At 41.4% G+C, this 17,841-nt stretch overlaps 1 protein-coding gene across 9 annotated transcripts in view; it reads left to right on the top strand.

Moving 5' to 3' along the window:
* MEGF11 (multiple EGF like domains 11) overlaps positions 1-17,841 on the top strand; it is a 273,843-nt gene that overhangs the window by 73,085 nt on the left and 182,917 nt on the right. For all 9 annotated transcript variants that reach the window (XR_011003600.1, XR_011003601.1, XM_068203530.1 and 6 more), the window contains 3 exons: positions 3,841-3,964; positions 5,978-6,079; positions 7,567-7,667. Coding sequence is in view for 7 of the 9 variants with exons in the window: in XM_068203530.1 (XP_068059631.1) it covers positions 3,849-3,964; positions 5,978-6,079; positions 7,567-7,667 (319 nt within the window). In the remaining 2 variants the exon portion in view is untranslated. The remainder of the gene's footprint in view (positions 1-3,840; positions 3,965-5,977; positions 6,080-7,566; positions 7,668-17,841) is intronic.

Below are 17,841 nucleotides of genomic sequence, written 5' to 3' on the forward strand. Positions count from 1 at the left end.
GAACTCTGTCATGGACTGGAAATTCTCTTTGAATTTCATGTCAAAGTCATGTTATGAAATATTTTATGACAGAGATGTCAAAATGAAATGTTTCACCACTTCAGGCCCTGAACAGGAAAGTCTCCAATGGTCATTTTTAGTTAGATTTTCTAGCCTGTCAGCCAAGGAAGCAGAGGAGAAATTGAACCTGTAGTTTTTGGGTTTCTTTTTTTTCCCCTCGACCATTTAAAGTACACACTGGTCTTTTTTCACAAGAATGTTACCAAAACCAAGTCCTCAATGTCTAGGAAAAGCTTTATAGGATATTTATTTCACCCAGCAAGGATTCTTTGAGGTCTTATTTTCTTTGCAGGTAGGTCCTACCCTCAGGGGTACTGCTGCAGCAGAGTATCAGACCTGCTTTTTCCACACTCTGATGTTCATGAACTTTAAAGGATCATCTGCATCTCGAGGTCTCTTTGCAAACACCAGCACAGTTTCCTCAAAGAAGGTTTTTTGTAAAGAGACTCCACAGACAAATAAATGAATGATTTGCCACCTACTAGATTTTCTGTAGCTAGGATTTGGAGCTTTCCTTTCTTTTGTGATGGAACCGCTGGCTTGTATCTATACTGTAGGTGAAATAGTGAAATTTTTCAGAAAGGAGAAAATGGCCTAAGGAGTAGCAGGTACCTCATCAGTTACGATGAACAGAGTGAGACACTTGTGAAAACCATCTGGTTGTCCTTTGGATTGAAAGACTCTTGCAAAATTTTACCTAAATTGACTTCTTTCACTTCTGAAAGGAAACATCAGGCCTGGAGAGACAAAAAGTTCAGAGTCCATGTGGGGATTGCACAGACAACCTTTGTGTAATTTATTTTGGTGTTCAGCCCCCCAGGCTGCCTGTCCTGGGAGAGTGGCAGACACTGGAAATGTTGGAATAATTTGGCTGTAGCTTTAATGAAGTTACACGCATTGTCCCCCTCAAGGCTGGTTCTGCCTTCTTGGAGAACCTGCCCCAAAAACTGAATTTGAGACAGGAATTTCCTCTGTGCTGTGGTGAGCAGTGAAAGCTGAAAGCCCAGCATTGGATGTCATTACTGGATTCTTTTTTGATATTGGTTTTTAATATGTGTGCTCCTATTTTTAGAGTTTTATTCTGACTCCTTTAATAGCAACCATTCCATTTTGGTGCGAGGGCTTTTCTATTAACAGTGATCAAAGTGAAATATTTCATTTGAGTTACAAAAAGAGACACTTGAGATGAATGAGGTTCTGCTGGATTTGGGGAGTGGATGGTTCTGATCTTCGATCTGACTTACAAAGTTAGGAAATTAATGACACAAAGCAACTCCCTCACAAACTGATAATAATAGAGCATTAGCAATAAATTTTAGAAAACAGTTTGGAACCTCTTTCTAATACGTGGCAAAAAATATTCTGGATGCTATTAGGGCTTATAAATAATTCTATGACATTTGTTTGATTTAAAAACTAAACTGAGGCATCATTTTCTTAAGAACAAATTGAGGTCTCTGAGAACTACAGAATTCAAATATGGGGCTGCTTTAGACCTCATTCTCTTTAGAGTGAGTGAGGCAGTAGGGCTCTATTCTCATTTGTTTTTATTTTGTAGGGAGTAGTTTAATATAAAGGATATATAAAATTCAATATAAAGAATGGGTAATTTTCAGCAAGAATGAGTGATCTTAAGAGCCTCTTTCTTAGCATCTGGTGTATTCTAAGCAAATCTCTTGAAAGTTTGCTTTCTCCTGAACTCAAGGGCACTGGCTTTAGTTGGTACCAAAGGAGAAAAAATTGGAGTGAGGGAGAAGTTTGATTTCTAGCTTGAATTAATTATTATTTACTTTTCAGTTCCTGATAACTGATGGAAAGCAAATGCAGGCAATAAATTACTGATTTAAAGTCAGGCTGCCTGTAATTAATGTAGCACAGACCCAGGCTGTTGATGTTCTCCAGAAGTTAACGAGCTGAGCACAGAACTATGTTTAGATGTAAGCTCTCTCTGGAGATTTGCATTTCCTGGAGCAGCTTTGCCCACACCTGCCCATCAGAAGGAGCTTTCCTTTAGCCCCACTTGCTCAGCCCTGCCCTCTACCAAAGGTGCAGAGGATGAAGAAGGAGGGTAAATCACAACCTGGAAATACAGTGCCAAGACAATTATCCCCTTGCTTTGGCATTATTGCAGTGCTGCCCAGTGTCACAAATAAAGGCATTTTTAGGAGGGATTTGTGTTAAAGGGCTGCCAGTTTGTGCAGCCTCATCCTTGGGTTGTTCATATCCATTGTCCGTGCCGTGCTCAGGGAATGTTCAGCTCTGCTCTCCCACAGCTCTGACTTTTGGAACCTTGGGCCTTTTGGCAGCTCAGCCCCTGCAGAGTCTTTTCCTCCATGGACACGCAGTTGCCCAGGACAGGGGCGGGCAGTGGCTTTTCCATAAATACATCCTCGCCTTGTCAGCCCTCTGGATTTCCTGACTGAGCTTTTGCATTGTTGCTGTGGGACTTTGGAAAAGCCCACAGGTAAAAAATGGTCACTCCTTGACTTAAAACCATTTCATGAAGAACATTAGCATTAAATCACGTTAATTAACATTAATATGACTTACATGGCTTAAGACCTATCTTTGGGTTTAGCAGTGCTCTAGGAATAATTTAAAAGATGAGCTATTGCTCCCATTGGGATTTTGACTTGAATCCACTAAAGGCAGTGGGTGTCCTTGAACTGGCTAAGAAGGCTCTGGGTCAGGAGGTAATTTCTGAGCAGTTTCCTGGCTCTTCATTCTGCCTTGTGATGGCTTCTTTATGCTGGGCTGTATATCAGGGCCCTGCAGAGCAAACCTCTTAACATCCCTTTGCTGTTCTGGACCCTGAGGCAATGAGCCATGTGTTTTTTTGATGATTATATGAAGACTCAATCTATTTTTAGGGCAATCTTGTTGCCAGGAATAATTTCTAGGACTTCTGATTTGAATGGTGAATTATGTGTCCGTGTAAATGCCTGAAATGGATATTTAAAAATACTTTTTCCTGACTTAATGTTTTGCAGATTAACACCTCTAATGCTGTCACAAAAAAAGCAATTTTATTTTCTATCTGTTTTGAATTTTTGACTATCATTGGAGACTTCTAGGCCAACACCACAACTTTGGTTCCAAAGCCCCAAGCAGATGTAAGTCAGTACATTTAACAGATGAACAGGAAGGTGATGAAGAGACCACACCCAGTGAATTTTGTACAACCTCTTTGCAGCTGCAATGAAAATATTTTTATTTCATGTTCAGTGTTCTCTGTAATGTGCCCCAATGCACTGACCTCTGTAATTCTCAGTGGTTCCCCATCCAGGGCTTGAGGAGTGCATTGATTTTCCTTCCATCATGCCATAAGCACGAGTCTCATATCCAGCCCATATTGACACCTGTAAACCCCATTTAAATAAATCAAAGGGGGCATTTGGGTATTCTTCCACTTGCCTGTAGGCTGATGGAAGAATAGATTGCTTTAATACCTCAGTGATTTATTTGTCAGTGCAGACAACCTGTCATAAAAATAATCAGTATCAGAAATGTTCTTTGGAAGAATCATTTGGGCTATCAATATCTTGGGTGGCTTAATCATCAAATTCATTGCTTTTATTAGGTTTAAATGTATAAATTCCTTTTAGAATGGATTTGAACTTTTAAAGCATTTTACTGTTTAGTTGATTGCTTTTTCAAGTATTTCAGTTTCTGAATAGCTCCACAGTATTTGGATGTGCACAAAAGTAAGGAGGAAAAGGCCTAGATGGATAGTTTCTCCAAAACTGTCTCTAATGGCTCTACTTTCTTCTCCTTCTCTAGCTACAACAATGGTGGCACATGTGCTGTTCCAGTGGATTCTAAGAGGACTTATTCTGACTTTTCTGCTCAAAACTACTGTGTCCCTAAATCCAGATGATCCCAATGTTTGTAGTCACTGGGAAAGGTAATGTGTAACCTGCCAATTTTAATTTTTTTGTCATCCATTTCATATTTTTACATTTAGAGGGCAAGCTGAGAGCCATAGTAAGCTAAATATCACCATGTGTCAGAAAAGAGATCTGCTTTACAGAAATAGTACTTTGGAGTGCCTTGGAGGGTTTGGATCATCCCAAGGAATTGGTTCTAAGGCTGCAGCTATTGACCACATCCCCCTGTGCCCTTTGGAAAGCTCCTCCAGAGTCTGAGCAGCAGGAATGCACTGAAGTGTTTGCATCCATCATGGAGAGACCCACAGAAATGCTGGCCTTGTTCTGTCCTGCTTTTTTCTGCTTCTTGTCCAGCAAGAAAGTTTGAAGCCCTTCCTGCTGCAGCATCCTGGCTGTTTTTGTCTAGCCTGAACTTCGGGGCTCTTCCTGCCAAATTCGTGTCGGCATCAAAGAGTGAACGAAAGCACTGAACATGAAAGGCCCTGGAATTTCTTGTTCTCTCTGTTGTTCCAGTGTCCTGGTCCTAAAAGTGGATCTGAGCAGGCCAGTTCCTGTGAGCACAGAGAAACCCACAGCCTTTGATGGGGCTCACACTCACACAGGGGCTGTTTGCAGAGGCTAGAGGTCCTGTACTTCTCAGTTTAACTTGCTAAATTTCCAGTTCTGTTCTCCGGTTCAATTCCACACAAATCTGAATTGCTGTACACTTCAGCAAAATACACCCCTTAACAAAGGTAAAAATAGAATCATATTTAATGACTATGTTTTGAGGCCTTAATTAGAGAATTAACACTTTGTAGACAATACAACAGCAAAGCAAAAACTGTACAGGAAAAGGATTTTGCAGTCTGCGTGCTGGAAGTGCATTCAGAGCACAGGAATAAAATATTGATTTTGTCTGAAGAAAGTCAGCAACCTAGAGACCCAATCAAGGAGAAACAAAAATTAAATACCAAAATTGATTGGTTGTACTGACCAAGATGACTTTGTTAGTTAGATGTTAATAAATCAAAGGGAAAAGATTGTTAGGGCTATTGCTGGATAATAAACGGGATCATAAAATAATAATTGAGATTTGCAAGTGTTACTGTCTTACATTAAAATAATGAGCAATGTAAATATTTTATATTTTGGCATTAGCAGAAGTAAAAACATTATTGTCAAACCCAGCAAACAGTGACAGAGGGCAAAGCAGCATCCAGGGGAACCTTGGCTTGTCGAGAAGGGACACGACAAGCAGGGCAGGAACAGCCCAATCTTCGATTTCAAGCCAGTCAGCCCCTCCAAGTAAATATCTTGGTACTGCCTTGTGAGTGCAATCTCCCAGGGCTTAATCACATCTGCAGTCCTGCTGATGAGAGGGAAATCAGCTGCAGAATTAAGACAATCCATATAATGAGTGACCTAGAGGATCTAATTCCTGGGTCTTGACCTGCCTTGGGTGATTTGTGATGTTGTAGGTCTGATAAAGTGGGGCCTGTGTCCAGATCAGCACCTGAGAGAAGAGTCCCTTGAGCACTGCACACACCTGCTGTGAGCCAGTGCTCTGCCACCACTGACCCCAGCATGAGATTTGGGTTCTTGTATCACGTGAGAGGCCCAAACAATAACGAACATAGAACCTGTTGCATGGCTAAGTGGTTTGCATGGCTAAGTTTTGGGAGGATTTCTCAGTTCTTGCTATTGCTGGAGCTCTGTGATTTCTCACCAAATTGCCCAGGTTTTGCCCATATTCATTGACTTTTCACCTTCTAAATTTCCATTAATTTTAGTAATATTTGGTTTTTTTCCTAAAAGAGAATGGTTTATTTCTCACAGTGATATCTCTACGTCTGTATCATGAAGCCAAACATTTCCAAACTTTTCAGGAAGACGTCTAGCAGAAGGAAGCCCTTTTCTGCTCTTTGCTAATGCCCAAAGTTTCTAAGATTCTTGATGTAAATATGTTTCATACTGGAGTCCCACAAGCAGCAGATACAGGGAACTGCAGCTTTTCACAGCCTCTCACCTCTTTCCTTGTCCCCCCTCAGCTACGCCGTGACCGTGCAGGAATCTTACGCTCACCCCTTTGACCAGATCTACTACACACGATGCACAGACATCCTCAACTGGTTCAAGTGCACCAGACACAGGTAAGAGCTCATCCTCAGAAACCTCAGCTTCCTGCTGCCTTTTCATCTCCTCACACACCTCTTGTTTATCCAAAAGTATGTGGTGCTCCAATGCAAAGATGTGTGTTTGGAATTCCAGGGCATTGAATAGAAATACAGAGATGTTTGCCTGAAGTTTGGGTGAGATAAGTGATAGTCAGTCCCTCATGAAGCCATCCAGGAGAATGTATCATTCCACTGGCCCTGCCGTGGGATTGGAAGTGTCTATTCTCTGACCACACATGACCACCTCCCTTTTCCAAGTGACTGGTGCATGTCCAGGTTTGTAAAAGGAAGTCCATGCCCCTCCTAAATTCTGAATAATCAGGCATTTGAGGGCTAGTGATAATTAGAAATGGATCTGTGTTAGAATTAGTGCACCCAAATCTGCACTAAAAATCAGGTAAAATGAAGATGGGTCCATTTCTAGGACTGAATGAAAACTTGTACCAAAGAGTTAATTTTTTCCCAGGCTGGAGGATATTTCTGTTATATTCATTCTGCTTCCAAGTATCCTAATAAATATCCACTAATATTCACAAACTTTCAAGGGGGTTTTAGAAGCCTTTTTTAATCTCAACTCTCATGAATTCAGTTGCAAGTTGGCTGTTCAGCACCATCCCAGTGGGACTGTGGCACTTGGCTTTTTAGCTCCTGAGTTACAGAGTTTGGAAGTGAACAGAGCTGCAGAGCTTTCTGGAATATTGTATAGATTGGAATGCAGCAGAGTAAATTCGATCAGTTTATCCAACATGAGGGACAATAGATTTCGTTCTATTGAGGTAATTTCCATAAACTAGCAAAGCTGTTTTGAAGTGTTTGCTGTTAAATATGCAGTTAAATATTACCCTTCTAAGGTGCTATCCTTGCTAATGCTGTGAATAAATGTAGGAGTGCTTCAGAATGCTAAATACCTTTTAATTTCTGTGGACTACAGTATTGTGGTGGGGAAACCAGGCTTTAAATACTGAACTGGGACTATAATGACACTTTGCAAGGTATGGGTGCCTTGGTTAGCAAGCAGGAAAAAATTACTTGGGGTTAACTTCTCAAGCTGTGTATTGAAAGCAGTTGCCACTGTGGTAAGGCTTTGTGTAGCAGCTGACACAGTGGTCTCTGTTCCTTCCACTGATGAGATCTGACCTTGCTGATGTGCAAAAATAAATCATTTATTCTTGAAGAAAGTCCTTGCCCTTGCAGCAGGACTGGGAAAATGTTTTAAGACAGCAGCTGCCCCAGGAAGAGCTCCAGTGACTGTCATGAGCACTGTGCTCATAACACGAGTCATATTTCAAGCTTCAAAACAAGTATTGATTCCTCCCTTATTGTGGCGTTTATTATCAAAAGGCTTTCATGCATTTGAAAATAATTATTGAATGCTAGCCTTACTATAATTTAACACAAATATCATTGCAGCAGTAGGCATCGATTTTCAATAGTGTCCCACGGTTTTGTGTCTCGTGCTGCAGGATCAGCTACAAGACCGCGTATCGCAGGGGGCTGCGCACGATGTACCGCCGGCGCTCGCAGTGCTGCCCCGGCTACTACGAGAGTGGCGACTACTGCATACGTATGTACACACAGCCCCTGGCACAGCTCAGAGAGGCTGTTGGAGCAGCTCTAGATAAATTAAAGGTTCTTTGCATTAGGGTTGATTTTCAGGGCTTTCAGCTGGCGCTGATCCCAGGCAGAATTGCGGGGACGGAATATTTCCGGGTGGTTTGGATATGTGCATCTCAAGTAAGTAGGGAGAATTTGGCTGGAGTCATGGGGGAGGGAGTTCATGAAGTTCCTTAGTGCCTTCTTGAATCAGAGCTTACTTTGGGGAGAAATTAATGCAAGTATTCACCAATGTTAAGGAATTAGGGGAACTGAGAGCACTCAGGAATAAACTACCACGTAATTAAAGCAGCAGTGTAAAGGTTCTGCCTCTTACCTTTGAAAGATTTTACTTCAAGAGTTAAATGAGTTAAAAATCTCATTTTATTCACAATGGTTCCCATCAACAATTTAACTTTTTAAAGCTTCTCAAATGTCAGAAGAACTTTCTCCCAACTGTACTGTATAAATAAATACAGAGCTCTGGGGTGTTTTAGGTCAATATGAGGGGGGACAAAATCAAAATGGATCTTTCAGCAATGCCTAAGAGCTTTTTTAATTAAAAATACCCCTACATTAGTGTACATTAGTGTCACATGTTTTCAGTATTGCAGCCTTCTGGGTGTTCTGCATGTGCTCAAAAGGAGAGTGGAGATGGGATCTCTTGTCTAGGTCTTGTGTCATGACATTAGGACACCAGAAAAACACAAAGAGGTTTTGATCAGCATCAGAATCCAAATTTTATTAATAGGTTTATAATGGCATGAAATAAATGTGAAAATGATACAATTATCCAGCTAACTTCAAGTATCTTGGCACTGTGCTTTACAGCTATTTCTTTTTAGCTCTGTTGATGTTTTTATCTGAGTTCCTGTGTTGGACTCATTGTAATACATGAGCAGCTGAAAACCATGGATGGACCCTGATCTCATTTTCAGTGACCTTTAAGCCACACAGTTACATTCAAGGGGTTTGCACTGTGAAAAATCATCAGCCCATTGAGATAAGGCATTAGAATTATTTTACAGAAAGTGTAGTAAGTTCATCTTTTGAAGTGCAAAATGCTGTTAGTCAAGTCCAGAAAACATTTATTGCAACCTATTGTCTTTGCTGGAATCCTTCCTATGGTAAGTATGCACCTACCTTCAAATATCTCAGGTGTCAATACCATGTCAGCAGTTATTCCACATACTTTTATTACAGTCTTGAATTTCATGACTCAGAATCCTGTCACAGACCATATTTATTATCACTTTTCTCCCTGCAATCTATTGATTTCTTATTTTATTTTTTTAATTGCCATACTGTTGCAACAGTACATCTCTCCAGACTTTCTGATTCTTTGAGAATATTAACATTTGTTTTGAAGTGGGTTTTTTTGTTAGTGTTAATGCTTAGTGTTTTGCTGCTGCCAGGCAAAATTTGTCTTTCCGTGGTGGAGAAAGAACAGCATACACTGAAATTTTGCTAATGCAGAGCAGGCAGCAGGTATCTGCTCAGACCAAGAGCCCCGTGTTTGACACAGAGCAGATAATAGTTACACTCTCTCTGCTGTTTACATGTGCAGGAGTCAGGTTCTTGTATTTCATTATCAGCCTGGTGTGTGCTCAGGGACATCTGCTCTCTGTCCTTCCTGGAGATCGGAGCAGCAACAGCAGCCAAGGGGGAAATGATGTCAGGGAAGAAGTTCTCCATCATGATGGATTCCAGATGCTTGGACTTATTATTTTGCTACTACAAGTAGCCACACAGTAAAAAAAAAAAAAAAAAAAGAAATACAAACAGAAAACCTCCTTGAAATTCTCTGAGCCCTCAAACAACAGTTTGGAGGCACAATATTTTGCTAATGGGATCCTTTTCGTGTCACCCCTTTTGTTTGTAACACATCAAGCCCTGATCCCATTTGTTTTGTTCTGTTTTTCCACAATTATGTTCCTGTGCCAACAAGCAAATTCTCTCATTCATCATCCTTTGCAGTCGGCAGTGAATTCCATTTTCATTCCTGGAGGCACTTCTCTGCTTTTGCCTTTTTCCATCCCATTCCTTACTTCTCTTTACTCTGTTTTTTTTTTTTTTTTGGGTTTTTTTTTTTTGTTTTTTTTGGGGTTTTTTTTTTTTGTTTGTTTGGGTTTTTTTGGGGTTTTTTTTTTTTTTTTTGCTGTTTCCTAACGAGGTTGTCCAGCACTCCTGTCCCACGTCCCTCTAGACACATGCAGTGCTGCTCCTCCAAAGGCAGCTGCTCCAAGAGCGGTCAGGACACAAAATTCTGAGCTCTTCCTGAGCTGCCCCTGGCAGGAAGGGAGGAAAGCTCCAGCCCTGCAGAGAGGGCTCTCCCTGCTCAGCCAGCCCTTTAAAATCCATTCCATTAGCAATCATGGAAGCCACTACAACATGGGGAGGAGGGATACATCCTGCAGCGAGTCTGATGATCAAAAGAAAGTTTGATTAAAAAACAGTGTGTAGATTAAAGGCTAATTGGTTCTTCTTTCATTAATAGCAGTCTTTATTTCTTGCAAAAGTTAAATGGCTTTGTAATTAACAGTGACATGTTTAGACTAGAGAGGGCTGAGTTTAAATCTCTATTAATGACTGTTTCTTGGATTTTAAAACAGAAGTGAAGGCTTTCAGCTACTGGTTTGATCTTCTCCCTTTTAATTTACTAACTTTCAAAAGGATGTCAGATATATGGTTTTATCTTTGTCCTCCTGTTGGGGCTTACTAAATAGATTAAGTCTAATAAAATCTACCCTCAGTTCTAAATAATCACGTTCTTGCTCTTCTCTGGTGTCTCCTTTGCCTTTTTGGCATCTGTATGTGCTGCTACACAATAAAATGTGGAATTCAGGCACAAGGTTCAATAATTTAACTGATTGTCTGGTAAATTATACAACTGGCCAGCCCATTAATACTTAGGCTAAACATTTTTGGGGTATGAAATTGTCTTTGTGCCTCCAAAGGGCCTGAAATATTTTGGGGTCGCAGTGGTATTCAAAAAATCCCCCCTGAAAAATGCTGCAAATGCACATCTGCATTTTTGTTCCCCTTCACTGATACCTTAGAAATGTTGTTACCATTGTGGGAGCTTTGCAAAACGATTCCCCTTCTCTGAATGTTCTTACACTTGACAGAGCTTTTCCCTGAGCTGTCCCCGAAAACAAACAGCACAGTCTGGGCAGTAAATCAGAGCAGCTATGATTTACTGTACTTTGTATGCTAAGGTAAGCTTTTGGCAGAGCAAATGCATAAACTGCAGAAAATCTTTTTTTAAACAACCACAGGGTTCAACTGCCCTTCAAGGTTTTTGTAAGGATGTTTTAAAATTATATTGCCTAGATTAGTATCTGTGATAGATAAAGCAGCTCTGAATACTTTGCTGCTCAAAAAAAAAAAAAAGAGAAAAAGAATATTACATGGCTCTTTTGTGCTCTTTAGCCTGTGAGGAGATGGTAATTGAATAGTTCCCTTTAAGAATATGTCAGGTGGAAAGATGCCCTGTGTGCTAAATGGATGCATTTTTGTTTGAGAGACCAATGCTTTGTTCAGTCTGTCCATTTTAATCTTATTCTTGCACAAGAGATTTGTACAGAGGAGACACTTCTTGTGGGGAACAAAGGGTCAGAGACCTGACATCAGAGGGAAGGCAGATGGAACTTTGAGCAGCAGCTACTGCCAGCTGACTTTTGGGCAGAAAAGCACCAACCGTGAAACAAAATTTGGGAATTCACCTTTTCTTCACAGATTGAGTTGAGCTTTTAAGTGTTTTCTTCACTCTCCTACCTTACGCTCTTTTTCTAATGTCTAAATCTATGCAATGTGACAGGATGTAATAATGACAGGATTAGTGATTTAACAATCTGATTTGCTGCCATTTATCTGTCTTTCATACCTGCCAAAATTCAGTACAGTTATAGATGGACCATTTCATGGTGCTTTCCTTTCTTGGCCGAGATATTATTGATCTCAGATTGTTTCTCAACATTCAGCTTTCCACATTACAATTGTCACAAGCATCAGCAGTACTCCCTGACTTTGACAAATCTTTTTCTAGAGAAATTGTTGGTCTCACTGGTTGAATCTCAGTTTTTACCTACAGTGATATTTCCCTCAGGCCAGAGGCTGGGGACATTTTTTTATTAACATGTATTTATTTACCCAGCTTTTCAACTCACCTTTGTTTGATGCCTTTAATGAATTTCAGAAACAAATGAGGAATGTTCTTTTGATAGCTGACTTGGGGAAATTATGCAAATACGAGGCCTGATTGTTTTCAGGAGTTTAAATAATGTTTCATAAATTCTGTAATTGCAATAGCCACGCCAGCTTCCTAGTGTGATGTGTGCATTTATAGTGCAGCCATATGAACATTCCCACCTCAGGACTGCATTCCCATTTACAGAGCTCTGTGGCTAGTGCAGTTTTTGTACTCTTTGACAAGGCTGCCTTATTGCAGCCATATGGTTGGATTGTTAAACATCTGTAGCATAGGAGTAACAATTCCAGAGCTTCCTGCCATCTGGATGAATTACAGTCCCTGCAATTCCACGCATATGTTCCAGCAGCACACCGACACCACAGTCGAGTGTGCTCATGATGAGAAGAAAAAGAATGGCTTGTGTGATCAGTGCAAAAGTTGTACTCTCCTAGAAAATGTTGAATCAGCAGCTTAAACTTCCTGAATATTCATGATGTTTGTTCATACGTCAGATTTGTTGATTTTTTTTTCACTTTATAAGGCAGTAGCTCATTAGCATTTTAGAAGAAATGTTGCCCCCCCTTCTCACCTGAATTTTAAATTCCTTGTGGTGAGCATTCCTGTAATTTGAAAATATATTGTTTGAAAGCTGCTGGACTTTTAAAATACATTTTTCTTATCTTTATAGACACACATTAAAGCCAGTGCTGGTGCTTTCTGTGAGAGCCTTACTGTTACATTATTCAAGTACAGAGTCCTGTACATCAATAATGCAACCTAAATTAGGGGAAATGCTTTAGCAGGACATAGATACTTCCTATCAGGGGACATTCTTTTTCTCTGTCTGATTTGGGATGTGTGACAGTGAGAAAATGGTGTGGAAAGCCTTTCTGCATATAGTTATTAATTATAGAATTGAAATGACAGCAGGAGACACTTTGAAATTTCTCCCTTTATATGCATTGGAGATCACTCCATGTATCTTTTGCCAGTGAAGAACATAGGGAAAATTATTTAAATCCTTTGTTCCCGTCTGAAGGGGAACTGGGAGGAAATGGGCCTTTGCTTGCTCATTCAGAACCTCTTGGGACACAGGAGTGTGAGGGCAGAGGGCCACCAGCCCTAGAAGCAGGTCAGTTCAGCAGGTGACACAGATGAAGCCAGTGGGTGGCTGTTTAGCCTGAAGACACTGGAGAGACACCCTGGATGGAAAGGTGGAAGGGTCAGTTCTCATCTCCCATCCATCATTTTGTGTTTGCTCTCAGCCTTTGCATGCTGAAGGGTTTGCAACGATGCTGGTGGGGAGCAGTAGTGAAATAAAGGAAGGACTTCTGGAAGCAGTGCAGGAGAAGGAGGAGAAACAAAATGCTCGTATAAAGGAATAAAAATAGCATAAAGTTGAAAAGGGGGGAATGCTGAAGCTATGTAATGTCTCAAGGGGCTTAATAAATATCAGAGAAAAAATTATGCAGGCATTATGGTTGGAAAAAGATTTAGACTGTTGCTAGTGTAGCAGAAAAAGCTTTTCTGGCTGCTTTAGGCAGTCTCTGTTGGATCAGTAAAAAAGTACACTGGGACTGCAAACACAGAAGGAGGCACTGGATCCAGAGCTCCTCATGGTGCTCATGCTAATGGCCTGGATGGCTGGGAGCTTCAGCAGGATCAGAAAAAAGCACAAGAACCATAGGAGTGATTCATTGTTGAGTTCAAAGAAAGAGCCATGCAAACTTTAGTCCATTAATTTGCCCTCTTTTAGCAAAGTCAGGCTGGTCCCCAGCTGCTCTAAATCAGCACAGATCCACCAGGATGTGTCTGGATGCTCTTTCAAATCCTGCTCCTGCTGGGATGCACCTCGCAGGGGTTCATGGCAGTCTGCACTGATCCTGCATGGCCTGGAGGCACCAGGGCTGTTCCATAATGTCTTTGTGACCCAGCCCTCCCCGTGCTGCTGGGGATACTTGCACAGAATAAAAACAGGGTCCTGTGCATCCCTGGGATGGATGAGGGTGTGGACATCCAGAGCATTAGCTCTTTATGGAATTATGAAGACACAAAATTCTGGAAGATTTTCCCCTCCAAAGCAGTTCGTAGTTCATGAGTAGTCCAGGCATGTGCTGAGCCAGGTTAACTCATGGAAATCAATAGGGTCAGAAAGAAGACAAATGTGTGAAATGGAACATGTTTAAAATTGAAATTGGAATCGTAGAATGGTTTATAAAGGACCTTGAAGGTCAACTTGTTCCAACCCACAAGTTGTTTTCTTAATCACTCCTTTACGTCCTTCTCCCATTAACAGATTTCTTTTGTACTCTGGAGAAGTTTTAAAGCCCAGGAGAAAAGGAAGGAAAGGCAGAGAGAGGAAAAGAAGTTACCCAAACCAAGGTGGCCTTTAGAAAGAGCTCCTGATGTACATACAAAATCTGAGCTACCATCTCTTTCTGCTTCCTTTCTGTATTCCTCTGGCTGTGACCTTCCCTGAGCAGTTCCCGCACGAACTCTGGATGTCTGGGAAGCCACCAGTCAGATGTGGGGGACCATTACCAGGCAGATTGCTTCTTGCCCACAAAAAAGAGCTGCTGCAACCTCCTGCCAGCGGTCAGTGCCAGTGGCCCCTTCCTCCTTCCTAGGCACCTTACAGACTGAAAATGTAAATAAAACAGATCACTGGCACTGCAAGGGTGGCTGAAGTGCTACAATAGAATGATAACACATGGTAGCATATGATAACACATGATAACACATGAGAACACATGAGAACACATGAGAACACAGCAGGGGTGTGGGTTAACCCAATGCCTCCCCCCTCACTGGTCCCTGCAGCTGTTCCCATTCCCTTTGTCCGATGGGACAGGAGAAGAGGAAAGAAGAACCAAAGAAAGAAAATTTGTGGATTGAGATAAAACAAATGAGTGATCCTGAGGAGCAGAGAAAGCCTCGGTGCTGTGCCAGCAGAGTTCAGCAGTAGCTGAAATGTCAGCATGGTCAGCTTTGGTTTGGTCACCAACCTAAACCACAGCATGATCCAAGCTGAGAGGAGTTAACCCCATCCCAGCCAGCCCAGTAGAGCCAGCCATGCTGCAGATAATAAAACACTCATCAATATGATCCTCAGGAAATCTCCTTATGGTTTTTCTTTGTCTTTCCACCTCTTGGTTTCAGTAGTGGCAGGGGAGCACTTTGGAAGCTGGAGTGAACCACCCTTTTCAAGAGGTTTTGTCTCTGTTCAGAGCATTGGGAAGGACAAGCTGGTGCTGGCAGTTGTCTGGGCTGGCTGAGGCATTGTGGGCCCTGCTCCTGCCTCCCTCTGCTCTCACAGCCTTTTATAGCAGCAGCCATGGATGCCCTAAATATGGCAACCTGGCCAAGCAGGAGGAGGCATTTGGCTACCTGGGTGCACTTACTTACAGCTCAGCTACTCCCCATCTCCTCCAGCACAGCAATGAGAGTGGAAGCATTTGGCAGATGGAATTTGGCCCAGAGTATACAGTGATTTCAGCATCTTCCTGTGCATAATGTGCATTTCTTTTATGTGAACTTTTGGAACGCCTGTCTGGAATTATTCCATCCTTTTAGCAGTGCCTCTGAACAATACCAATGGCATTCACACAGGGAATACCACGTGAGCCTGACACAAGAAATACCATTCCAGGCACATGGTGTGATCCTGTGCAGGGCCAGGAGCTGGAATTCAATGATCCTTGTAGTCCTTTTCAGCTCTGAGCTTCTGTGATTCTATGATTCTGTTAGTCTACTTGTGTTTATTGATGCTGGTTTCTCAAAAGCTGGGTAATTCCTGGTTTGCTGGTTGGGAATTTAAAGAAGTTGTCATTCCCTTTGTTCCCAATTAACTCTGGGTTTTGTAGAACATATTCCACATCTCATAGTAGGATAAAGATATATTATTCCATGGATTTTCTGCAACTGTATCCATTTCTGATGGAGACTAAAAAAAAGGCAGCTACTCTGGATCTTAATGCAAACTGACAGTGTTCTGTTATAGAAAAAGTCTGGAAAATTTGTAGAATGCAATCACTTATGTTAAAATATAAAATACTTACAACTCTGAAGCATAAATCATTTAGACCAAAATGTAAAAATATTAAGATGCCAAATTGTGCAGAAAATCACTCTGAGACTTTGGAAAAGAAGGAATTTCTTCCTATTGAACCTACAATTTTGCAGCAGGAGCCTGGATATCAAACAGGGTGAGTGCTCCAATTTCCATCACCTTGGGTGAGAATTGTGGCTGTGCACCATTTCTGAGTGGTGTTAACATGGCACTGTCATAAATGATCTGCAGAGTGAGTTCATGGAATCTTGGAATGCTATGGGTTGGAAGGGACCTAAAATCCTATTCCATTCCACCCCTGCCATGAGCAGGGACAATTTCCACTGTCCCAGGCTGCTCCAAGCCCCAGTGTCCAACCTGGCCTGGGACACTGCCAGGGATCCAGGGGCAGCCACAGCTGCTCTGGGCACCCTGTGCCAGGGCCTGCCCACCCTGCCAGGGAACAATTCCTTCCCAATATCCCATCCATCCCTGCCCTCTGGCAGTTGAAGTTGCCGATAGTGAAGGGAAATTCTTCATGGGACAAAGGAAACAGAAGAGTGTGGGAGGGTACAATGGGTAATAGGAGTGAACTAAAGGTGCCCAGAGGGCACACTATGGAAATTTTATGTTTGCAATAGAGTCAGTTGGCAAATCAGCTTTGATTTCTGGTTCCCTAATTGTTCTAACGGAAAGAAGATGATGTCGGCTGGAAAAGCATCTGTTAACACTTGATACTTAGTACAGAATTAATCAGATATCAAAAAGCTAATCAGGGACAGAGCTCTTCTAAGCAGCTATGGAGCTGTCCTTTAGAACCTGATGTGCTTGGAACTGCCTTTACAGACATTGCCTTTTCCTCTCTGTGTCAGGATTACAGCATTCCCCTTCACATTGTGTGGTGCTGCACTTACTTTCCATTTTCATTGAGGGGTTTTAAGGCTCCCAAGGGAGATTTTTCATGCAACTTCAGTCCATTGCAAATTTGATCACAAAACGTTTTTGAATAGTTTATCTTAAGCTCAGTGTTTCCAACATAGGTATTCACTTTTGGAAACCTCACTTTTTCTCATGCTGTAAGTCAAGAAGAACTATTTAATCAACCTATCTAACCCCAAACATTTCTTTCTTTTTATCAAGATTTTTTCTTTCTGAATGTTATGATTTAATTTTATTACTGTGATGTCCAGAAATCCATGTGCAAAACTGATGGCCTTGCTTCACAAAGCTTACGCTCTAAAGATGGAAATTGAGTCAAATAATTTTTTTTTTCTGATTAAAAATAAAATAATGTGTATGAAACACATTCTAAGGAGTGAAGAAATGGAACCTTTTCAGGTACAGCAGTGCTGGGCACAAGAGCTCTGCTGAAGCAGCTCTCTGGTGCAGATCTTGGATCTGATGTCACCACACCTGCACTCACGGGTGTCATGTTTTGACAAATGTCCAGCTTAAATTGAATTCCTTTTAAAAGCATTACTAAAATAATCTAAAATTATCGTTTTATCAAATACTGCCAATGCTCTGCCATATTTACTTTATTATAAACAGTCCTCTTCAGTAATTTCTGCTAATGTAGGGAAAAGCTTTTGTTTCCAGCTTCCATCTTCTATCTCCAGGCCACAGGTGAATCCCAGGAACTGGAAAGTGCATTTTACTGTGTGTCATTAATATAAAGTTTCTCTGGACATTCAACATCCAGAAACTGGGCTTGATTCTAAATCAGCTGAGCTTCTGCAATCTGGAGTTGGTGACAGGAAGTTTAAATGAGTGGCTTGAGATGAGGATCAGCCCCCATCATTACAAAAAAAGTTTCCTGTGTTGTCTTTTTTGCAGGTCTTTTCAGAAAGCTGCTGTGAAACACACTGCTGTGATTCCTTTTGAAATGAGAGAAAAGTGAAAGGA

This window comes from Anomalospiza imberbis, chromosome 13, assembly GCF_031753505.1.
Source record: "Anomalospiza imberbis isolate Cuckoo-Finch-1a 21T00152 chromosome 13, ASM3175350v1, whole genome shotgun sequence".
In the NCBI taxonomy this organism is placed as follows: domain Eukaryota; kingdom Metazoa; phylum Chordata; class Aves; order Passeriformes; family Viduidae; genus Anomalospiza; species Anomalospiza imberbis.